Genomic DNA, 25,872 nt, shown 5'->3' with positions numbered 1-25,872 from the left:
CTCCTCAAAAAATGCTGTATTTTCTGAAGATGGATGCTCCTAGACAGATTTTTTTGTGTTTGCAATGCCAGTTAGTTTTCTTAGTCTAGAGACTGTGGTTTATAATATTTAATACCTATAGCCATAGCCAATGTTATGCACATATTCTGTTCCAAGTTAACTGCCCTGTAATATGCCTAATGAACTATTTACATATGGCTGTGTTCACGTTAAGTGTTCAGAATGTCTAGAAAATGCAAAACATTGATTATAGTTGAATTAGCTGAAATTATTTGCTTTTCAAGGTTGTGTCTATACAATGTCAAATTCAATTCAATCAATTCGGATGGGGGAGGGAACAATCAGTTCAATGGCTATGAACACTACCCATCACATAATAAGTAGGTGAAGTAAAGCACTTAGCACAGTTCCCAACACATAATAAACAGTTAATAAGGTTAGATAATTTATCTTTTTTGTTATTGATGTTAATCATTCAAACAAAATCCTTATGTGTTCTTCACTTAATTTTGATTCTCATATACATCGCCTTCTTTTGGGTTTCAAAAGCATTTGGAACTATTTCATATCCAAGATGTTGACTCTGAAATCTGCCTTGGAACACAACTTCCTATTCTTTAACCCTTCCTATTTTCATAGGAAGTCACTTTCTATCCTTCATTGGTGGTTACAATTCCTTTTTAAATCCATATTCTCACATTAATCACGCCCTTCAGGAATTTTTTTTTTCCTCTTCCCAACTCCTCTCCAATCTTCTGCCATGTCAATGAAAACCAGTTAGCATCCTTGGTTCTCTGTCCTTGCTTTCTGCAATTCTCAATTCTCTTTTTGTAAATCTCAGTGCCTGGGTGAAATTATCCTTCACTTCATTCACTTCTGCTACTAAGACCCAGAGAACCACTGGTAAAGTAATAAGATGAGGCCAATTGGTTATACAAGTCCATGTTATTGATTCTCCCCTTAGTTCACAAACTGCCAACAATTCTCTTATCTATGTTTATTTATTTGCCTGTCTTACTTTGAACCGGTTCTTTCCCAAAGGTTTTGGACTCTTTGAAAGAACCTGGGGATCAAGGCAATACATGAAATCTAAACTCTCTCAGTCGTGAAATCTAAATTATTTCAAACCATAGCTCAAAGTTAGGTATCTTCCTCATGGCCTCCTCCTTCCTCTTGTCTCCCAGGAAAGAATATCTCCTTTCCTTTCCTCTCACTTTTGCTAGCACTTATGCTTGCCCCCTCAGCAGGCTCTCTCCTGACTACTCTTTAAGACACTTGCTCATTGCCCATAACATTTATGTTTTATGCCTTTCATTTCTAGATTGTCCCCTTGAGCTTACAAACCTGCTCAGTTAAGTTCTACCCTAAACCTAAATACATTTTCACTCCATCTTACTACTCTTTCAAACTAGGGACATATATTTTCTACTCCCTTCACTGGTAACCTTACTGAACAGATACTTTCTGCGTACTCCCTCAACTCTGTTTGACCTTCTAACTAGAAGATAGATCCTACTCCCACGTCTATAATAACTTCTTTCTGAAAGGTCTCTATTGATTCTAAACTCCAATAGCCTTTCCTTAACTTCTTCATCTGAAAGCATATATAACATAATGCGTTAGCCTTCCTGCTTGAAATTCTTTTCACCTCTAGCTCCCCTGCATTGTCCTATAGAGGTTTTTCCTTCATTAATTTGACTGTTCCTTTTATGATTCTTACTGATAACCCCTTCCTCTTCCTTTACCTTGCTAGGGGCTATCAGACCTTGGTCAAGCTCCTAATTTTACATGTCTCACATGAGTACAATATATCGCTATAATATTATTTTGTGGATACATGCATTTAATAACTTCTCTTGTCAAAAATGTAATCCTCCCCAGGGTTTCTCAGGAGCACTTTTCTTTTTCTATGCTCTTTATCTGGGTAATATCATTCATCACATGCCTGTAACTGTCACTTCTATGAGGGTGACTCCTAATCTGCGTTTTCTTACTCCTTCTCTCTGTATCAGTTGTGATTTTGTAATTACTCACTAGATTTTTCCTTCAAAAAAATCCTCTGACTCTGCTCAGTATGTGTAACATAGAAATTGGAATTTTCTACCCATCTGCTTCGCTTTCAGTGTCTTCTATTTCCTTCCAGTCTCTTAATATAAAATGACAAAACCACCTTTCAACTTCTTTTTTGTACCTTCTTCAATCATTTCCCAAATACTTTGTCCTTTTTTTGCTAAAGTATTTTTGACTCTTATCTATGTTATGATAGTCACTATCCAGTGTTATTCCTCTATGTCTAACCAATTGCTAATGGATCCTCTTAGCATCTAAGAGAATCTGGATGCCTCTAGATAATTTTTCTTCCAAAATTTACTGTGCAAATTATAGCGAGATTAATTTCTCTTCTAAAAATGTTAACCAGGTGTTCAAAAATCTATGTTAAGGAAAAAATTCCAGCTTCTTATCCTGGCATCAGTGACCTGGCACCACCCATGAGCTCCTCTCATCTCCTTTTAATTATTTCCCTGTGTGTGAAGTGTTTAGCTGTTACTAGTAAATGCTTTTCATTTTTGCACTTTGGTACATTTGCTCACATCCATTATCCACCTCAATTATCCTTTGCAATCTCCCCTTATATGTTCAAACATGCTTTACCTTAGGCAAATACAAATGTTCTGTATTCCACACAGCCTGGCTTTAACACAACCATCCCCACTTGCCCACCAATCTGGATATATTCTTCCCATTCTACCTTCTTCTATAGCCCTCTTATCTCTGTCTTTCTCAAGGCATTTGTCACTTCTTATTTTATGTAGTATTATATTCATTTCTCTAAACATTTTACCACTTCTATAAGAATAGCAAATATATTGGTTTAATAGTATTAGGCTATTAATAGATACTTATTGAATAAATAACATAAACAAATGAGCAATGTATTTCCATGGAACAATCTATTTGAAAGTTAAAATTATCTTCATCTTTTTTTCTGAAATTCCATAAAAGTTATTTGCTCACATCTGCTAAATTGATGAGTAAAAAAGATGCTTTCATTAATTCCAAGATTTTTAAAGTCTCTGTCATCTAATAGAGGCTTTAGGGTTGAGTTTGGTAGTATTTTTACCCTGACTTCAGCATTATACAACTCATCCATGTAATAAAGGCACTTGTACCTCTTAAATGTATTGAAATTAAAAAAAAGATACAAATAGTAAAGGACTCTGAAAAGTAAGCATTCCAGTTGGAAACATACTGAAGTTTTTCACCAGAAGTTGGTAAATCCACAGAAATTGTAATACCACAATTTTTTATTTAGTAATGTTAAAACACAATGCCTGCATTTTCACCAAGAAGACAATATATCCTGTATTTCACACTGGGATAATCGCCATGTGTGTGAAAAACAGATAGAGAGTAAGGAGTCCCTGAGAGGCAGCCAAGTTTAGTATTTAGAAGTCCGGACTTCGTAGCTAGGTTGATTGGATTCAAAATCGAACCCCACAATGTGTGACCTTCGGTAAGTCACATAAACTTTGTGCTCAAGTCTCATCATCTATAAAATGTGGATTATAATGAGTTATATATGTAACTCTCTCACAATAGCACTAGCACAAAGCTAGTACTATACATTTTAGATATTATTTTCTTCTTTCTTAAGAAAGAAAGCATTGTGTTTACCAAGATTATAATTAACTTTATTTTTATTGTTTGCAGGGCCCAATTAATTTTTTAAATAGAGTTGTAATATTTTAGAGCTCTAAAATCCATACAGGTTTGGTCAACAAAATTTAGTTGCAATGTGTTTAAGTGACTTGTTCCAGGACTCCCAACTAGTTAGTGGCCTGGACGAAATAATTTCTGTCTCTCCCTCTCCCCCTCTCTCTTTCTCTCTGTCTAATCAACTACAAATCAGTCATCTCTCAGTTTATCCATATCATGTATTATGTTTTCCTATGAATTTTAATACAATTCTTCAGAAGCAATTCCTTACAAAGTTACTGAAGCATCCTTCCTTCTCACTAATTTTTTTCTTTGATATATCAGGATTCTATTTACTCTTACTTGGCAAATAACTAACGTCTTTGAAGAAAAATGCCAAAGAAAGTTTGACAAACTATAGCTCAGCTCTGGGATGTTATTTATAATGTCCAAATAACACATACCTAGCTAGACTTTTAGTATTTAGATGTGTTAATAACATTTCTCATATATTAAAATCATAAAAATAATAAAATGAGTATTTTATTACTTATGCAAATGTGATACATGAATAGCTGAAATATTCACATGCTGTTGATTTTTTTAAATCATAAAATCTAATGGCTTCATTCAGTTAACCATTTTGCAGGTTTAGAAACTAAAAGAAAATTAAATGCTGTGAGTTTCTCTCCTTCCTTCTTTATCCTGTCTACCATAGCCAATGAAGATACCAGAGGAGACAGAAGGGAAGCAAAGGCACAAATATTTTTCTATCAGAGTGATGAATAATCAAATGTTGAATGTGAGTAAAGATTTTTACAGATAAAAAATGTAAGTTTAGTGGAATATTGCACCCTATTACGATGATCCGAACATATGTTTGGGTATAAAGATGTAGCTTTTCATAGAGAAGAAACTGTTACTTTAAGGATTTATGTTGGCTTAGGCTCTGAGCAAGGAAGCTTACTCAAATCCTATAGAATCTATGGAATACAAACAATTTCAATGCTATTTTTAAAGGCTAAGAAAAAATATAAAGTTCTGCTTAATATTGGCAAATGATTTGTCTTATTGACAACGAACCCATTTACCAACAAGTATGAGAATAGACTACTTTAACCTGTGCTAAAGGACTTATATTTCCAGTAAGTGAGTAGTTATTTTTCTCTTTTTCCCTAAATCCTTTTTTTATAATCCCCACAACCTAATAAAACCCTAAGCTTCCACAAGGATGTATGGTAGTGAGAGCAAATTTTAATCTTTCCTTTTACTTTCATTTCATGGTTATGAGAGGTTAAAATAAACAATGGGACTAGCTGGAATCAGATGTTTTAAAATGTTCTTGTTAATTTGATAAAACTATATAGTATATAAATGTGATATTTAATTCATCACTCTGAGAGCTTTCTATTCTACCCTGTTTTCTTCTTAGCTCAACAGACCGATAACAAAGTCTTATAAATTATCCCCTAAACCATTAGGTAGTAATATAATACAAATGTACTATCTTTCCCAAAGAAGACACATTGAAAGATTCCATCTGAAGTGGGAATTTTTTACTTCTCTCAAAATCAACACATATTTGTTTTTAATGTGAGTAAGCAAGAATGTCCACCAGTTGAGCTTTCCAAAGTTCAACTTTTTCTTTCAAAGTCTTTGTTATGCTTACAATGTTGTTTTAGTACCTTTTATTTTGTAGAACTGTTTTAAAGGCTTTGGTGGTATCTATTTTTGCTTCTTTCCTTCAATCCAAGCAAATATTACAGTTGGATTGAGGAAAGTCTAATAAAGAAATCTGATAGATAAAAATTAATAAGCAAATTATTAGTTACTATTAAATATAAGAAACTTTGTCTTATATTTGCATGAATTTGTATTTTTTATTTATTATACTTACTAAAGATTCAATTATAAATTGAAGCTAGTGATGATTTTTTCGGGGGGGAAATCAAACTGGCAGAAGTATCAAGAATATTAAAACAAATTTCATATTATTCAATTGCATATTTCTAAAGAGCCCATCTTATATGTAAAAATTGTGGATAAAGAGGAAATAACTGGTAAAAATAAAATGTAAAAACAAAGTAAATAATGTTTTAATGCACTGTAGCTACAAAAAATAAGGGAAGAGCTAGGTAAGACAGCAGCCATTAAAATCTGTATTTGTGAAAAATATGTGGTGGTATAGAAAAACACTGAAGATATAACAACTTTTAAATTGTGTATAAATTGGATAAAAATGTTCTAGAAGGAAATAAAACACCAAAAAAGGTGGTTTATTGGTGTTCTGCTTCTTTATGCTTTTAGGTACTTGTTACATTTATTTTGCAATGTTATATGTTACATTATCAGAAATGAATTTAAAATCTAATTCCTGTCAAGTATAGTTCTTATTTTAATATTTTACAACAATTCATGAGTTAAGCAAGGCAGGGAGAATAATTTTCCATTTTATAGTTGAGAAAACTTTGTAAATTCCTAATTGGAGCAGCTTGAAATAAAACCAGATCCTCCAAAGCCAGCTTCAATGCTTCAGCTATAATCATACTAGAATGACACAGGAGATAATACGTGTGAACATTCTATGAGTTTTTCATGATAAAGTGCAACAATTGTAATCTAAGATATTATTAATAATGTTATTTATTTTATCTTCTTTATATATTCCTAAACTCTAATTGAGTTAAAAATAAATGTATGAGATCAGACAAGGGTTAATAAAAAAGGAATATAAAATTAAGTTAAATAGATCAGAAATAAAAACTAATAATTACATCTATGGTTGATTTGTTACTATAACAAGTATTAAAAGAAAATCTAAAACTCTTTAGCTTTACTTTAGGAATACACATAACATGGTAAAAATGAAAGAAGTCATATTAAGAATTTTAGCAATAACTAAATATAAACGAGTCCATAAGATAAGATGTGAAGAATAAAAATGTTAAATAGACTTGAAAATAACTAGTAGGTTTCTAATAAAAAAAATCTATCTTAATCAATGAGAAATTAAAGTGGAAACAAATTATCCTTATAATTATTAATTGAGGTTTATTTACAGGGCATCATTAAGAGACCAAAGCAATCAATAAGTTTTAAGACAGGCTGTTTTCTAGAAGTCCACATCACTCCAAAAGTAGACATAGTTATTCCTGTACATCCATACTCGGCTACTTATGCTGGCCTCCTTCCCTCATCCAGCATGCACATGGCCAGTGCCAGACAGTGAGCCACTTTAGAGCATACATTGCCTTATCTATCTTTATATGTGCAGTACCCAGCACAGTGCCCAACAGTGTGTATGAATGTGTATTTGCATGTGGAATCAAACTTATTTCAATAGCCTAAACCAAAGCACCTCAAATTTGTATGTGTCAGAAAAAATGCATAACACATCGCCATGTTAGTTAAGTGATTTGGAAGATTATCTATATTTTCAGATAACTACTGCTAATTGCCTATTCCATTAGGTAACATATATGAATATTCATACAGGGCTAATGTGTTTGATGAGTTTCAAACTCAAGCCATTTCCTATGCAGTAGCCTCAAGTTGAAGATCAAATATTTAAAATATTACATCCAGAAAAAGTTAATTATATGAAGTTTATTGGTTCCAAGAAATATATTTTTCCCACCTTTGTTTGAAACACAGATACCAAGAAATATTTCTCTAAATACAAGAATGATGACAAATGACAACTCACCCTAAGTCTCAGAGTAAGGGACAAAACTACAAGGAGCTGTGGGGACTGGAATAAACTTTCGTGCCACTTCTATCTGGGCAGTTTTTACTCTACTCCACCTGATGGTGCCAAGTAGGAGTGCCCTGCCATTGTAGCAAGATCTTCTGACTTTCCCATAGCTGGAAATCCAGATTTTTATTTAAAATGTCTCATTTTTAAATGTTGGTAATTATTGAAAATGTAAACCATTATGCAGGCAGAGTGAAACACTCCTACAGAGCACACTTGGCACACAAACTACTAGTTAATGACCTTTCGTTTAACAATTTGATTACTCTATTGTTACACACATAATTGAGATACTCCTGAAATGTCATATAATTTGGCCACTAAAATGTCAAGGAAACTTTACTGAATAAAGAAAACTATATATTCAGGATTATGTATATTGTTATTACATATTCACAATTTCAAAAACACCCAGTATTTCACAAACTCAATTCATTATGAAAATGAAAATACCAAAGCCCAGAGGTCGACAATAGAATAATTGAGCTATGATGATGCCACTGTACTCTACATGGGGCAACAGACTGAGACTCTGTTTCCGAAAAAAAAAAAAAAAAAAGAATAACCATTATAAGCTTTACTTTAAATGTTTAAATGTGGTATAACTGAGTTTAGGTCATAAGTTCAAGTTGGTTCTCAATTTATGCAGATGCATGATTGTATTTCTAAATGATGACTAGCCAATTACAGTGACTACAAAGTTCTGTCATAACTGACATTTTAAATGAAGCTTTGCACTAAGAAAACTAACATTTCAACTTCATTTTAATCACTTCAGCTTTTCAGAATTCTGTTAATCAAGTAGGAAAAAATTTGTCTTCGACACCTAGAATGATTTATCTGTTTGTACAAATGTGAGAAAAATGATCAGGTCTTCAAGTAATAGATTACAAGTAGGAAGAAAGTTCACATTACAGCTATGCTGATGAAAATTACCTGCTGGCTGTTACAACAGAGCCTGTGAATTAATTAACCTTTTGCCATAAAAATCTAGAAACTTCAGCAAAGACTGAGCCTTCTCTGTTTCTCTTGCTCCATCTTCCTCAGCATTTTAGAAAATGAAATGATGTGCAGTTACTGAAGCAAACCAAATATACTGAGATTTTATCAGTTTTCATGTTACTACAATAAAGCCAAAACTTGTCATCAAAATATAGCAAGTTAGATGATTCATCTTTGGTTTTAGTTAATAAAAGATGAGTAATAATGATTGATTTCTATACAGATCTTCATTTTATGAATGAGATCAGTAGTTTCTTACTATGAATGTTGGCTACCTATTAATTATTTACCTTTGACTGTGAGCAAATAAAGTTAAAGCATGTGTTTTTTTAATAAATGCAAACATACATTCCTATAAACATCATTTTCAAAGGAATAAACACACTATCTGTATTTAAGTGTATTGATCAAGCATTTCGATCGTTTTCACTTGGTATCTAAAGTTTAAAAATCAGCTAACACTAAATATAATGAGAATTTGTGAAAATAGCATTTCTAATAATTGATGGTAATATAAGCCACTGTATTTCCTCAGGTTGTTAAGGCAAAAATCAATCACACTTGGTGAATTTGAAAATTATACAAGATTTAAGGACTACTAAGTCACACTTCAAATGTTGACATGATAATTTACATGACTTTATGCAAATGTTAGGAGCCACATTTCATTTTTCTCTTTGATGTAGTATTCATAGATCTCCTTAGGAGGTTAACAGATCCCAATATTTAATTGTCTAATAACAAATAATTGTAGCTGTTCTCTTCTACTGGCCAATTTTTAGAGTTTAATTTTAATCTATTCATTATATAATTATGCAGTTGACCATATATAAGTCATCCCTCAGTAGGTTACCAGGCATTCTTATCTAGATAATGGATTATATATTATAGTAGGTCCTCACTTAATGTCATTGATAGGTTCTTAGAAACTGTAACTTTAAGTAAAATGAAGTAAAAAAAAATTTTTTTTCTCATTAATGTTACAATGAAACAACATTGAACTAAACAACATTATTAGAGGACCTGTTGTCAGTCACTTCTCTTAGAGTAACAGTTTCCAACCACCTATAGACAACATTAAGTGAGGACTTATTGTGCATTGTTTTAGAGTGTTAGGGTATTCCTCTATTGTCCCAACAGAATGACAATTTGCCAAACTCATCTTTAAGGAGCTAAACTAGTGATCACCTCCCAAAATATTTTTCAGAAAATTGATTTTTAGCTGCAGGTAAGAAGTCCACAGTAATGTGTTAAAGCAGTAAAGTGACACTTTTGTGTTAATAAAGTGCATAATATTTATCTAGACAATTAAAAATGCATAGGATATTTCCTTTTTGTATTAAGAGTAAGCCCATATTTTACTGATAAATATTTCAAATTAAGTATTAGTTGAAGCAATTTGGAACAAACAAATCCTTCATAATTACTAATACATTAAAATTTTCCAAATGGATCTATTGAATCTATAAGGAAGATAGCTCTTGAAAGGTGGTAAATTTAGAATATTTAGAAATTTAGAAATCCAAAACATTTTTGGATTTCAATTTTGAGAACACTTCTTTTATAAAGCACATATTTTTAAGTAAGATATATATTTACTTGAAGTGTCAAGGCTAGCACATTTCTGTCACTTTAGAAAATTCATAAGAAAAATATCTTGAATTTAAGAATACATAATGCTTTAAAAGATTTTTGGTAATTCTGCCAGTACTTATGTTTGCTTATGCTAATTTAAACTAGATTTTATATTGCCATTGATTCTTATATAATCATATAAAAGGTCATAATGTATGTATTTGTATCTGAATAGTAAGTATATAACTTTAATAAAAAACAAGAACACAAATGTATAATATTCCTTAATTATTATGGGAATATGCACACAATACTTTGGAAGAAATGATCTACATACCTGACAGGTAATGTTCTGTCTCCTTTCCTCCTATCCATTTCTCTTTGGGGAACAGGATACCAACGGAAATTCAGTTTCCAGTTAAAACCTCCATAAGTCATGTCTGACCCAGCCATATATTCAAAGGTATCATCACTAATCACATCGATGATAGGGCATACAACTGTTTTCCTGAAGAAAAATTAAAACCAATGTACATATACATGATAATTTAAATATTACATTATCTTCTTCAAACTGATTATAGCTGATATGATGAAATTTAATTATTTTGTGACTTCAATATGCCTTTAGTTTCATTTTATCCCTCTTCTCTGTGGATTTATTTCCTTTGACTATATCTTCCTGCTTTACACTATCATGTGAAATCTAATCAAATATACTAATGGACCTTCAAGCTGATTTCCAAATGCATTCTAAGTATACAAACTCAGCAGGATGAGCATGGTCTATTTTTCGTAAAACCTCCACCCACAGCATGATTAGTAGAGCTGCTTTGAGATTGTGCATCATTTTAGCTATAAACCCACTGAAAAGCAATAGCATTCAGGGAGTGAAGAATGGATGATGGCAAATTAGATCTGGTAGTTTGCGTTTTAAATAGAGTAGGTTATTTTAAAGAAATAATTCCGAGAAAATCTTCACGGAGAAAACACCTACTAGGAAAAAAAAAATCAATGAATGACAGCAACAATAAAAATCATGATCTATCAGTATAAGCAAATGCTTTCTATGAAGCATAGTAGGGTCATGACAATTTCTGAGTGAATTGTCTTAGGAGTAAGAGTTTACAGTCACAATCTAGATGATATTTTAAAATAGAGAAAGATAAGTAACTTCAGTCTCTGGTGTTGTTTTATTCCATTTTTCTTAAAGTAAGAGGAAGATCCAGGAGGTTTGTGGTGTTCTTCATGGTAGTTTTCTAGGGTAAGAAAATTTCACTTGAGCAAATCATTAGGTATTCTCATAATCCTTGTTGTGCTTTCTCCTGTTCTTCCCTTTACTCCCAGCTTGTGTATTTTATCAAGGAACCAACCTTCTGTCATATCCATAAGTAAATGTTCAGGTCTACCGAAGATTGAAATGGTTCTAGCTAATTCTGAAGACCAGAGCTTGTTTTTCATATGCAAGATAATTATACAAGTAGGCTTTGAATCATCCATAGATGTGGAAGGCAAAGAAATATTGTTCATTATTTATTCTTGGTTTGCAACACCAGTATTTCCAATGTTCATTTTCAATTGAGTCTTATATTCCACACAACTGGCCAAAGCCTGAAGTTCTCTGAAATCAGTAAGATTCATCTAGTCTTGGAAAAGCTTCTTGGTGACTCTAGACCCAAGAAAATCAATATTTTTCTCTCTTTGCAGGATTTAATGATTTAACTTACGGGGAGAAGAAATTAGGCCTAATAACCTTGAAAAGACTTTGTTATCTAGTTATGGAAACTTAGAATTTACAATAAGGAAAATAGATAAGGGTTTATTATATGTAAATAGAATGTAATTATGTTGTTAGATCATAAATGATCTATGCATGACTATATCGAAACACTATATGAAAAATCTCATTACGCTGAATATGAAATGTGTGTAAAAAGCAGCAATAATGCATGAAAAGTTGCTAGGAAATGCATTTAAGATGTTCTAAGTTTATTTTATTAATACTTTGCCAGTCTTCCTCTCCCGTGGGTACTGTACAATACACAGAGTGGAAAAATGTTATTAGCCATGTGCTACACTCAGTTGACTAAAAGGTTCCTACTGATTTCTTCAACTGCTGTGGTTCATTTTACTGACAGCCTCTATCCATCTTCCTGGCAAGTACCAAATCCTGTCGTTCCAGTGATGTGGCTGATCGAGCTCAGACTAAGCAGCTCCTGTCTTGAATATCTAATGAAAAACTTCAACTCTAGAAAGACTTTTCTACTGTAGATGAAATGACTGTGCAACCAAGGTGTTATATAATGCCTTATTATTATATGTGATAGCATTTTATGTTAGTTATCTTCATTAGGTGCTTAGGAATTATACTCGTTTATCACCAATGTGTGTGAATATTTGCCAGAAAGAAGCTTGTACTTCATTCACAGCATCATCATCAGAAATAACTGTAGGCATGTATAACTGTTCTTAATTTCTGTAAAATGTTATTCAGTTTTTCAGATTTCACAATTTGTATGTATAAAATGGCAATATTGTTTAAATCATCAAACTTATAATTGTGTTCTCTTGTGGTTCTTGTTTTTTTAAATCCTGATTGCATTTCAGTGGTGTGTGTGTGTGTGTGTGCGCGTGTGGGTGTGTATTTTTAAGATCTTCAGTGTGAATTTGAACTAGACTGACTTAGGGCACTGAGGCAGCACCGAGAACACTGCAGGGCGTAGTGGGAAGAAGTGAACTGTTCCCAGCACTTCCAACTACTGGGGCAAACTATGTAACTTCTTTGCTCCTTCCTATTATTAGGTACAGATAACATCTACATTACCTGTCTCACAGGGTGGCTATGAGGACACAAACAGGTTCTTTGAAAATATGTGTTATATTGTACTATTTCAGACAGAATTGATTTCCTTCACCTAAAAAAAATCAATATTCAACACACTTTTTATTTTTTGAATTATTTGACTATTTCCTAATCAAATATCCACATACAGCATGAATAAGCCAGTCTTAGTTATTAAATAAGAAGGGGAACTGCTTTTTTAAAAAGCTGTAAAATAAACCTTCTGAAAATAGCAACTTAGAAGAGAAATTCTGATGGACATCTGGAACCGTCCTAACAGATTCAATCATAACCCATGCAGACATAACACGTGAATTCTTACCTGTCTTCCTTTATTCTTGCCAGCAAGGGCTCCAGCCACCCCAACGTGCATTCACAGTGTGCATCAAGAAAAGTTATGACCTGCCCTTGTGAAGCAGCTGCTCCTCGAAGGCGGGCACGTATTAACCCAGAGCGCTCTTCCATCCTAATAATTTTTACTGGCACTTCTAAATTTTTCACATAATTTTCTAATGTCAACTTGAGAAAATCTGTAACATGCAATAAGAATTTATAAGAAAAATTTGAAACTGTTTAAAGACATAGTAGAGATACTGCTGAGATGTATATTCAGTACACAGAAATGGTGGCCAGATCCCATCAATTTTTTTTTATTAGATGAAATAAAATAATAGAGATTTCATCAGTCAATTAATATCACAGATCCACAAAGTCATATAAATGCTCAACAATGTGATCAATTGGTTTGGGAAAAAAAAAAAACATCTTTGAAAGTCGCTTTGAGGTATATTGAGGAAAATTTGATAGGTAGTTGCAGGATTAGTAAAATTACGAAGCAAATATGGAGCATTGCCTATTTATTTTTTTTTTACTAAAATAAAGTTTTCTAATCAAAAAATACAAGAAAAATAGATTATACCTCTTTCACTGGCATCATCTACCAAGATGACCTCAGAGAGTAGATAGTGTGGGGAACGATTTATCACACTGTATACTGTTCTAAGGAGAGTGCTCCAGGCTTCATTATGAAACACAATGACTACACTTGTGTTTGGAAGTTCATCAGGGTAGACTTTTGTCTTGCATCTGGAAAAGAAGAAAGAAGAGGGATGTTAATACATTCATTTCTCATCCTGATCATTATAATAAGAAATATCAATAATAACATAACTTCAGAAGTGCAAGCTTCTTACTAAGGAAATGTTTTATGAATATCTAAAATCATTTTCCTTTTTATAAGTGCTATGAGTAATCACTTGGCATTTTGAAAATTAAATATGCATAATTACTAATATTTTATTTTAACTCCTGGAGGGAACAAAGCAGCATGATTTCCACAGGTCTAAGAAAAATCAAAGTAAGCTAAAATAACATTCTGAGGCAGATTGTCAATAAAAGACCAGGTACAACAGGGAGAGATGAATTCATTTAGTGAATATAATTTTATTCTTTGTTTAGAAAAAGATAATTATTGTATAACTCAAAAAGTCATAAGAACATAAATAGACATGGGTCCACAGGGCTTTGAAGCATGTAAAACCGAGATTATTTTTCTGTTCTTAAATCTAGTCATGTATGCTTTCTATTCCATTTGAGAATGCTATAAACCATGTCTACTTTCAAGAAAACATTTAAGTTTCCTTTAAATTCAGAATCTATTATATGCATCTTCCCCTTAAGATCTCCTTAATTCCTAGAGATCAGGAAAGGGAATGGGCTCTCAGCACTTCTCAAACATTAATGTGCATAGGTGGCAGTCACCTAGGGATAAAACAAGCACCACATGTACTCACCATCACATTGGTATTAACTGATCAACACTTATGTGCACATACAGCAGTAACATTCATTGGGTGTCAGGCATGTGGGAAGGGGGAGGAAATGGGTATATTCACACCTAATGTGTGTGGTGCACACCGTCTGGGGGATGGCCACGCTTGAAGCTCTGACTCGAGTGGGGCAAAGGCAATATATGTAACCTGAACATTTGTAACCACGTAATATGCTGAAATAATTTAAAAAAGCAGATTCTACTTCATTAGGTCTGGGGTGGACCCTGAGATTCTGCATTTCTAAAAAGCCCCCAGATGATTCAGATGCTGCTGGTCCCTGGGACACACTGATTAGTAAGTGGCTGCACAGTAATTGTCATTACTTTTAATACTTAATGTTTTGAGAAAAGCTTTTAACTTTGCTTATAAATACAAACAAGTCAAGATTTTTCTTTTCAAGCAATCAATCCAAAAAGGTACGCTTGTATAAATAATATGCGCAGAGCTCTCTGTGGTCATACCAAATTTAACATACAGTTATTCGTTGCTCCTGTCAACTTGTCAACATTCAGACATTTCTGTCATGTAATTTTAAATCATTGTGATTATAGATTATAAAAAAAAATGTCATGGGGTATCTGGAGCTGTAATAGCAGTTTAGTCTCCTTAGGTTATTTTTTCATGTAAAATATTCTGAAGAGCTAGAGAATTAAAATTTTTCCATATAATAAAATAAACCAGATGATACTTCCTGCCACTTACGAATGGCCTAATGCATGACACAATACAGCATTGTTAAAATTAGTTTCCTTCAGAAGTGAGTGAAAAAAATATAATAAAATGTGGAAGACAAAGACAAATGACAACAACAAAAAAAATACTGATTGTGTGTCTATTGAGGTCTTCAGTATCTTTAAAAATAGTCTAAAATATCACCACCTAGTCAGTGAAGTCTTGTGTAATATAGCCAGGTAAAAATGTACATATACTTCAAGTATAACTTTGTTCCAGGATATATTATTTGAAAACAAATTCATTAAACATCAACAATACAAAAGATATTGTGCGTATAAGAAAATCAAAATGTAGAGGGTGGGAAAAGTAGTTGGATTCATAGTCATCGCTTCTCATTCAGGGGGCTGGATTCAAATGATTTCTATGTGCTTCATCACTGTAGAACTTTCACCAACACGTAGCTCATCACCAAATGAACTTAGAAAGCCAGCTTGGTAAACGAGAAAGGTTCTCTCCACCATTTTTCTCAAACCTTTATTCTTTTGCCTTATAAAAAGACCCCACCACTTTCAGTATGCAAAGCAAAAATTATGGTAATGATAATTATTGTCATCAAAGAAGTAAAGCTGGAAAAACTGACTGAAAACAATCCAACAGCCAACAGCCAGTGGCCACTGATTTAACCCAAGGATTACAGTCAATAAATGCTGCTCAGCATCATTTAGAAAAAGGAGATTTTGTTTAAATCAAAAATTTTTCTATGTTATGCTAAATGTCAACAATTAAATAAAGTATTTAAAAATCAAACTAAAAGTAGATATTTAGATTCCAGTATCTTTCTATCAAGCTTTATTTTTGTGATTAAAAAATCCACTCACAAATGTTAATTTTACATTCATTATATGTGTCAGAGTTATAATGAATTAATTTACTATTAATGCACCTAGTATGTTTACTTAGATAAAATTTCCACTATTTCATTATTTAATGTAGTATAAAAATGAATGTGACTAATATTTTTATTAATTCTTCGTCTTCTTTCCATGTAAATAGTCATCCATCAAAGAGTACAAAGGTTCAGTTATGTGGATGAGTAAGTTTGGGAGATCTGATAATGTATGGTATGGTGACTAGAGTTAATAATACTATAATGTATACTGTACTCAAAATGTAATAAGAGAGTGATAGTAAGTCTTCTCATCACAATCAAAAAAAAATTTAAGATGCGAAATGATGGATATGTTAATTAACTTGAATGTGGTAATCATTTAACAATGTTTATATATATCAAAATATCAAGTCACAGATCTTAAATACATATAAATTTTATTTGTTAAGTATACCTCAATACAGCTGGGAAAAAAGTCATTTAGCAGAGAAGACTTTGTATACAATAAAATAATATACAGGGTTATTTTTAATCTATACAAATTAATCATTTCATTATGTATGTCAGTTTATCCAGTTATCTTAAATGCACAGATTTGTATAAACAAGAATTATGCTTGTCATGATTTCTGATGAGTCTGTGACACACTGAGCTGGTGTTGTTTGTATTTCATCAAAGCTATTGTTTCACTTATGGTAAGATAAACCACACTTTTATTTACCAGGAAGAAGGAAAAAAAATGTTGTAAAATAAACTATAACACAATGCTTTCTTATCATTAGAATCTATTTAATACTTTAATAGAACTTATAGAAAAAGTTTTAAAATGTTTTGGACATAAATCTCTATCAATATTGTCATGTTTGATTTATGAATCAGTCACACCAGTTTCTTGTTGCTTTGAAGTTTCTTTTACCTATTCTAAGGGGTTTCTCCAGCATTAAGTAGTATTGCCTAGTTTATGAGAGGCAAAGATTTAGCATATACCTTGGTAACAAAATATAAAACAGTTTCATTTTCTTTTGAATATCTTCCTTGGTGCTATGAATTTGTGCCTTTCAAACTTTGATGTGCAAATGAATTATGTGGGGATCTTTTTAACATGCAGATTCTGATTCAGTAGATCTGGTATGAGCCCAAGATTCTGCATTTATAATAAGATCCCTGGTGTTGACCACACTCCCAGTCCATGGTTGACGTGATAAGAAGCAAGGCCATATAAATCAGTCAGCTGTTGATTAGCAAGAAAATATAGAACTATAATCATTGCTCCAATAATAAATATTTGCTCAATTATATGAAATTTAATTCTTGCTGCTGTTTCCTTTTCTTTTTAGACAATAACTTTGTGTTCTAATACTGAATCATATGTAATGTTTTTGAAGAAATGGTGAATGCCAGGTAAACTCAATGAACGTAGTATAAAGAGTACACATAACTTAATTGAAGCAATGACAGTAGACCAGGTATGCCCATGTTCAGACAAGCTTAAGAAATATTGCCTCCGTAACAACTGCCAGCTCGTAGACAATGATTGTAATGAACCATTGACTGTAAAACACATCCCGATTTTAGACATGCAAAATGAAAAAGTGAACATCTTAGAACAAGTGAATACAATAATTTTTGTTGTTGTTTAGGCAAGAAAAAAATACTTAAAATGTTGAGTGTTTTAAAAAATGCCTTAGGTTCCAACCTGGCAGAGTTTTTAACTCACTGATTTTTCCAGAAATAATTCAAAACAAACAAACAATAAAACAAAACAAGAAGCCTATTCTATGGATGTGGGGGTAAATGCTTACGATAAATAGATGGGATTTGGCTAATAATATATTCTCCCTGATACATAACAAACAACTTGTTCTTTGTGATATTAAAAGAATAATTTTACCACCTTTCAGCTCAGTTTACATATCTTTTACATAATAAGATTAAAGTGGGTAATTGCAAAGGTCTTATCTGAAATGTGTAGTAGACATTGCTTGGTTAGCATTGTAGAGTAAAGTTCAGAATCTCTAAATGGTAGAGTTGGAAAGGACTCTCAAAGTTGGCTAATTCTAACCTTCATTTCACAAGGTGCAAGTCTCAAGTCACACAGCTATTTCAATACTCCGCATAATAAAGTAATAAATAATAAGAAAGTAATAATTTATTTAATAACAGTAATGATTTCTGCCCCAAATTATTTTATAGGCTATATCAAAAGTTAAATGATATTGTTTAGAAAAAGATGATAAAAATCAGAAAAATTAGAAAAAAAAATTAAATTCCTTTAAACTATGTCTTAAGAAACTTTCCAATATATATCTTTATATCGGATAGGAAAATAGCCATTTTCTTAGGATCATTTCATTAAAACTAAGCAAAGAATATCAGCTTTCATTGAAATTACATACATACAGACCAAATACTCTTTCAGCAGCAAGCCCTATGAAGACTTTATTTGTGTTCCTTTATGTAAACATCTAAATGAAATTGGCAGAAATTGACATTATTGTGGAGCACAATGTATATGTAATTAACTTTGATATTAAATGTGGAAGACTGCAATTGAAATTTTCATCAATCTGGAAAAAAAATATTGGATGTCCACTAGTCAAATCAAGTGCCTGAAATCTGGTATTCCAGCGAAAACATAAGCTTTATCATGGCAACATTTCGTATAAACACCACATTTTGACATGCTGAATTTATAATACTCGCAAGGAAGTGAAAGCTTGCTTCCATTTAATTCTATAATGATATATCTGTGGTTCTTAAGGTTGACTGACTGTTGGAATTATCCAAGAGCTTGAAAAATTACTGGTGTGTGGGTTTCAGTCACAGAGATTCTGATAAAAGTGTCTAGGTGTGGCCATAGGTAATGAGATTAAAATAAATCTTCCTTGAGGATTTTAATGTGCAGCCAAAAGTTGAAAACTGTTACCTAAAGTTATTTAACAGAAAGACAGACTTTTTTTATATGTAAAACCTTTTGGTTTACATCAATGTTTTAAAATAAGATACATGAGGTTAACATCTCATTTTGTGTTTCTATTGGATGAAAGTGAGAAGACCCTGTTTCCTGTAATCGTCAGTGTGGGAAGTCAGAAAGTCTTCTCCACTTCACTCACAATCTCTTCTGTCATCTGGACGTACACTTAATGTCCTTCCAAAGTTCTATGAGCTGTTGATTTACAAATATATGAAAAAAAAGAAATCCAGCTTCTCTATTTTGGAGATAAAATGAGGGTAGAATCGCGTTTTCAATGTCTGTAACGTGGAAATACCGTGAGATAATAAATCTATTTATCCTCTTTCCCCCCTTGGCTATGCAGGCATTATGGGAACATAAACTGTTACAATTTGATTTTATCCTTTCAAAACCATATTGATGTTTTAAGATAAGCTACTGAACACAACAGGCCACATCAAAGAAAGAAAAACTGAGTATAAGATGAGAATGTGAAATCACAAAGAATCCATAATTACACAGTGGTTTAGTTAGACACAATCGATTTAGGACTCCAAACAAAGGCTGTCAACACTATAGTTTGCGTGACTTGTTGGATTGCTGTTCAGTGAGTCAGTGGTTACCTTTTACTGCCTTAATCAAAGAAGATTAATAACAGCAATTAAAATAAAGACTTGCAATGCAAGTCCTCTATATATTTTTAAGAGGTATGGGAATTGCAGAATTATGTGTGGTTTCTATATTTCTCAGTCATTAACATTCATATTCACAGAGAGAAATTTCATCATTCTCCAATGCATCCATGCAATGAAAACCTGGGCAACCGGAAAGTGGTTCTTTCATAATAATTGAAAAGCCTGGGGCCTCAAGTAAAATGAAGCATTCAATTTTGCATGGGTTTCTAAATGTTGATTTATATTTACAATGGGCTAAGCCTTTCAAAAGCAAGTTTCTATGTCATAATTACTTGTGTAATTCAATTTTTCTTTTTTAAAAAACATATTTTTGTTTATCTGCCCCAAACACCATTTATTTTAAAATTTATGTTGATACTGCACTCATCCTTGGTCTATTTGTAACCAGATCCAGTCCTCAGTTCTTCTGTTTTCCTCTATATATTGACAGAGGTGAGGGCAAGGTTACTGGGCAGGATGTGTTTCCAAGGCTCTCTTACTTCTTGGTTTCTGTTCAAAATATGCCATAGGGATCTCAGGTGGGACACAGCTGTACTAAAGGAAACAAGAGCAGGAAGCCAGGGATTTCTTTCCCTACCCTTCCCTAATCCCATAGAAGAATATTCAGCCCCCCTTCCCTGGCCTTGCATCTTGCATATGTCTCAATCTTTTTACTCATTATACTCTTTCACAATAAATCTATATAATCCAGTCAACTAGGGGGATCTTTAAAAAGAAGGAAGTGGGGAGGTTCATCTCATTTATCTCTGTCTCTCCAGAATCTAGCATTCTGCATGTAACAAAAATGTATTTAATAAGAAGTTGAATAAATGCAATCTTTGCAATAAGGGAAGTTATTGTATGGAATTATCAGTCTCTCTTCTGCATTATTGTAATATGAACTACAGGTGTATAAATATCAGTGTTTTTATACTATTTTCATATCTTTAATTGATTTTGTTTTTCTAGAACTAGGGCAAATAAATGAGCAAGGGATAGGGAGGGAAAAGAGTATAAGAAAATGAGTCTGCAAGTCATTCTATTGTAACATATTCCCCTCAAACCTAAGTAACGTAATTACTATTTGAACATATTGGAGCAATATCTGGGAGGAACAGAGAAAGCAACCTCCCAAGCAATCACAAAACAGTTACATCTACCAGGGAATTAAATAAATCTTAGAAAGGCTCTGAATTGCTATAGATAATTCCTCTGGGGATAAAGCTAACCTCATCTTGACTTTAACACACAGGGTATACTCAGCTGACATCAGGGTTATTTTAAAAAATAAAATTTAACATGGATCTAATTTCTACTAAATAAATGACAATCATATGTTCCCATTGGAGTTACTTTCATGATGTCAATAGTTCACAGTCTTTTTCCCAACACATAAAAATGAGGAAGATAACCCAGAGAATTGTATAGGTAAGTTTTATATCCTTCTATTTTGAAGAACTCTCCTGAATTTTAGAAATAATTATAATTCAGTTCTATAGCTAAAAGTAAAAGAATATTATTCAAATAAGTGCTGTAGCCTTTGTTGATTTGGAACATTAATTTATGAGGTGGTTCCCATTGTGTAACTTCTGAATAGAACTCTTTCATGTTATTGAAAATACTTAACAGTTAGTTGTCTAGAATAAATGTGTTTATTGCATGTGATAACTATAATTGTTGTGACTTTGCAACAAAATTACTCACTACTGCCATTCATAAGTTTACATTCTTATATTTGTTAGTAAAAATAACAATGAATTTTCTATCAATAGTCCCGGACTCTGGACCAATATCAGTAGAAACATGAGGTCTTCTACGGTGATGCGTAAGTTACTTCTGCCCTCATTTATGGCCTTATCTAAGTTGACTGATGATCCTGGGCTAAGTTTTTTTCCTCTCTGAGACAATGAAACCACCATCTACCCAGGTACAGAGCCAAAATACTTGACGTTGATATTATGATGGTGATGTTGATATCATGAGTCACCGATCTTTAAATTATTGCATGGAGTCAATACAGTGCTTCTGTGTCATATTCTTGATACCCAAAATATATTCTCTTCATTGCAGACTAAAATGCAAATCCAAACATCCACTCCTTAATTCAAACATTTTTGTTGGCTCTTTTATTTTTGCCTAGTGACAAAATTGGAAGGTTCCGCAGGATCTGGTTCAGCTTCACCTGTTGTTATTTTCTTTCACTATTCCCTTTAACTCTTCAGTAACATTGACCATATCAAATTTCCTTCAGGAAACAAAGCCCTCTCATTCCTTTCTCTCTTTCTAGCTATGGAATTTTTTCTATTTGGACTGGTTTCTTCCCTGAAGCACTCACACATAATGTCCAAGCTACGGCTCAGTCATACTTCCTCTATGAAACCTTAATTTTACCCAAAGATATTCAACTGTTGATTCTCCTAATCATCTCCCAGTATATGTTATATGTGTATTCACCTTTCCTTCTCATATAAATAGGATGTTGGGTAATTCAACCCACCGAGAGGATGGAGCCATTCTGAAGTGTGTTGAAAATTCTCTATCATACTATAGCTACTGTCTTCAAGACAAAATCTGAAAGTTTCCCTGAAAGTATCCCTTTCCTCCTAATATTGCTTTAATGAGACTTTTCAGCCATAAAATTCTTTTAATATAAAATATTTATATACTGAGCAAATTTTTAAGACTTTATATGTACTAAACATATGTTGGTTACAGGCTATGCATTCTTAAGGAAAGATGCACTTATTGATAATAAAAGTCCAATTGGTCAAGTGAAGCTCTGTACCCAGAGTGAATTATGACAGGATATGATGTTTCAGAGTAAAAATCTATGTCAAGAACATCCTGGTATTGGCAAGGGGCAAGAGCACTGCCTTGGGGTGCCTAGCAACAAGCAAAATGAAGAAATACTAACAGAGAAATTGATGGTATTTGTGGGCATGCTATCAGGGAGCAGGAAATTAATCGAGGGGATGAATTCAGAAATACAGCACCACAGTCCATGAGGGGTCACAGAAAGCAAAGAATTCACTCACGGAGAAACAGAAATTCTGATGTTGTTGGAGTGAGGATATTGATACAAAAATATGGGACATAAACTTTATTTATGGACCAGAACACAATGCAGGAACTAGGTCTCAGAACCAAAGTGGGAATTGAAAGAGATAAACAGGGCCAGGCAAGCTATAAGATGGGTACGTCAAACAAAACTCAGGGCCACAACTAATATTTTGTCTGATTAGAAAAATGTGCCACTGCTGGACGGTAGAGTTCTGCCACCACAGACTTAAAAGCAAATGAAGCCTTTGTTTCCAGACAAAGGCACCCTTTTTCAGTGAGACAGCCCCTCACAGCATGATAAGCAGAGTGAATCCATTCACTCCTTCAGCTGGTATCTTTGTGCAGTGCATACACTGGATAACTCTGCATGGATATCCTAAGCCTAGAAATCCTTACATCACTCTGACTATGAAGATAATTTGTTCTGTTTCCAGAAGCACAGTTGCATCTTTAGATGAAGAATTAGGAACAGAATGAAGTGGGAAGAAAGCCAGCAGGTCACTGCACTTTACTTGAATGGGGTCAATGTGAAAAGTTTCTCTGTATGGTTATGTGGGTTTTGTGAAAGTTTTTTTCTCTTTGGCTCAAATAATTTTTTTTATTTCTATCTTTGTTAACTATAAACCACTATATATCAATATACATTAAATCGATATGAACGATATTCAATAATATTAGTATTCTGAAATTAAGTATCATGGATTTCTGACACTAAAGAAATGCTTCAAGGAACAACTATACTTTGTTTCCATGGCATAGAGACATAAATACTACTTGTTATATTTACAAAAACATTTAAATCCACCAATGAGAACAAAATTACGATTGTCTCATGTGTGAAATAAGTGAAGAAGTTGAAGCATAGAAACTATGTTGTCGTACCCACTAAAATAACATTTAAAAATATCAAATAGTAATTGCTGTTATATTAAGTATCAATTAAAAGACTATAGGCATAATTAATTTCTCTTCTTGCATATTTCTCCATGTTCAGTTCTTTTAAAAAATAAATTATTTATTTTCTCTCCATAATTATTTTCCTATTGAGCACAGCCATTGTTATCAATAGCAGTAATAAGCAAATCATTTACACATCACTGGATTCAGGTAAGCATCCTTTTGGCAAGAATACAACAAAGATGATATTATGTCATTATAGGAGGTGATATAGGATGTCGATTTGTGCCATTACTTATGTTAACTTTGATCATTTAAGTAAGGTGGCATCTTCTAACTTTCTCCACTGTGAAGTACTTTTCCTGAGTAATAAATAAGTATCTTGGGAGGAGATACTTTGAGACTGTAAGTTTTCCTATTTTTATCAAAATTTCACCCACTAGTTGTATCATTCATTGATGGTTGTTGCCATGAATATATATCTTACACGTGTATTTTTCATATATTTAGGGTATACCTTGAGAGAAAATTCCTAGAAGTGAAATTGCTGAGTCAAAGGTAAATGCATACACAGTTTATTAGGCTTTGCCAAAACTCTCACTATAATAATTGCATCAATTTGCTTTGACACCCCACTAAGGCGTGACAGTTTTTGTTTTCCGATAGACTTGCAAATAGAATGTGTTATCATACTTTAAAATTTTCACCAGTCTGATAGGTGAGTAGAGATAGCTCAGCAAAGTTTAACTTGCATTTTTCTAAATAGGAATGAAGTCAAACATTTTTGAATATGTTTAAAAGTCAATTTTATATTATTTTTTTGTGTGTGAATATCTATTTTATTCTTTTGCTCATTTTTGTACTGGAGGCTTGTTATTTCTTTGCTTGTTTTGCTTTGAACCCCTTCGCTATTTCAGAGACGTTTATAGTGATATCAGCCCTTTATCTGTGATAATATCTGGTAATATTTTATATCCTTAGCTATTTGTCTTATCATTTTACTTATTTCTTACACTTTTTCTTAATTGCATGTATTCGAATGTATCAGCATTTTCTGTTATTGCATGTACATTATGACCACAGAGAGCGTTTCCCTTGACCCGGGCTATAGAGGAATTTAGCCTCTTTTTTAAAAAATTAAATTGCTGATTGATATGGGGCTTATTCTTTTGTTATAATGTGAGAATTTGGTCTAATTATACCTTTTTTCAAATGATTAACCAGTTGTGTTAGGATCATTTATTAGTGCTAGTACAGTGATTTGAGATGTCACTTTTATCATTTATTAAACTTCCATTTATTTTTGTGTTTATCTCTATATGTTCTGTTTCATTCAATTTGTCTGTTTATCCATGCTCCACTATCATGTTGTTTTAATAATAGAACTTTATACTATTTTTTAGTATCTAGTAAGACTAGTTCTCCCTTGTAACTTTATTTCTTTGCTCTACTAGCTATTTTAGCATGTTTTTCCTAGTGTGAGTCCCTGTATCCATTCTGATCCATCTAACTTTTTATGCATATCAAAGTATCAGCATACCCCACCCTAAATTTTGCAGCATGCATTATTACTAAAGTTTGATTTTTGTTTCAGTTTTTCTTCTTTTGATGTAATATTTAAATACAATGACATGCACATAGCTTAAGTATACATTTCCTAAGCTTTGATAAATGATACACCTGTATAACCTAAACTCCCATCAAAATGTGAAACATTATCATAACTGCAGAAAATTTCTTCACAGGCAACTTTTTTGTCCCCTGAATCAACCTCTTATCTGCTTTTATCACCACATAATTATTTTGCCATAATATCATATGTACTTGCTCTTTTGTACAGGGTTTCCTTTATTCTCCCTCTCTCTCCACACATACACACACAGACATTTTTCTTTTTACCAAAAATTCGAAAGAATGACCTTCTTACTGGCATTTTCTGAATTGTAACGAATAACTGAAGTCAAAGCAATCTCCATATATCAACTCCTCCCTTCCCATCATTAACAGCTCATAAATGCCCTGA

The 25,872-nt window shown here is 32.7% G+C and overlaps 1 protein-coding gene across 1 annotated transcript in view; it reads right to left on the bottom strand.

Moving 5' to 3' along the window:
• The window catches only part of GALNT13 (polypeptide N-acetylgalactosaminyltransferase 13), a 426,270-nt gene that overhangs the window by 286,691 nt on the left and 113,707 nt on the right, over positions 1 to 25,872 (bottom strand). Inside the window, exons 2-4 of the mRNA XM_012640762.1 lie at positions 13,789 to 13,955; positions 13,192 to 13,399; positions 10,365 to 10,535 (exon numbers count right to left, since the gene is read on the bottom strand). Of these exons, the coding sequence (XP_012496216.1) occupies positions 10,365 to 10,535; positions 13,192 to 13,399; positions 13,789 to 13,955 (546 nt within the window). The remainder of the gene's footprint in view (positions 1 to 10,364; positions 10,536 to 13,191; positions 13,400 to 13,788; positions 13,956 to 25,872) is intronic.

The sequence above is a fragment of the Propithecus coquereli genome, unplaced genomic scaffold, assembly GCF_000956105.1.
Source record: "Propithecus coquereli isolate 6110/MARCELLA unplaced genomic scaffold, Pcoq_1.0 Scaffold157, whole genome shotgun sequence".
NCBI classification, from domain to species: domain Eukaryota; kingdom Metazoa; phylum Chordata; class Mammalia; order Primates; family Indriidae; genus Propithecus; species Propithecus coquereli.
The sequence above is the reverse complement of the archived record's forward strand: the minus strand, read 5'-3'. Positions and strand labels throughout refer to the sequence as shown.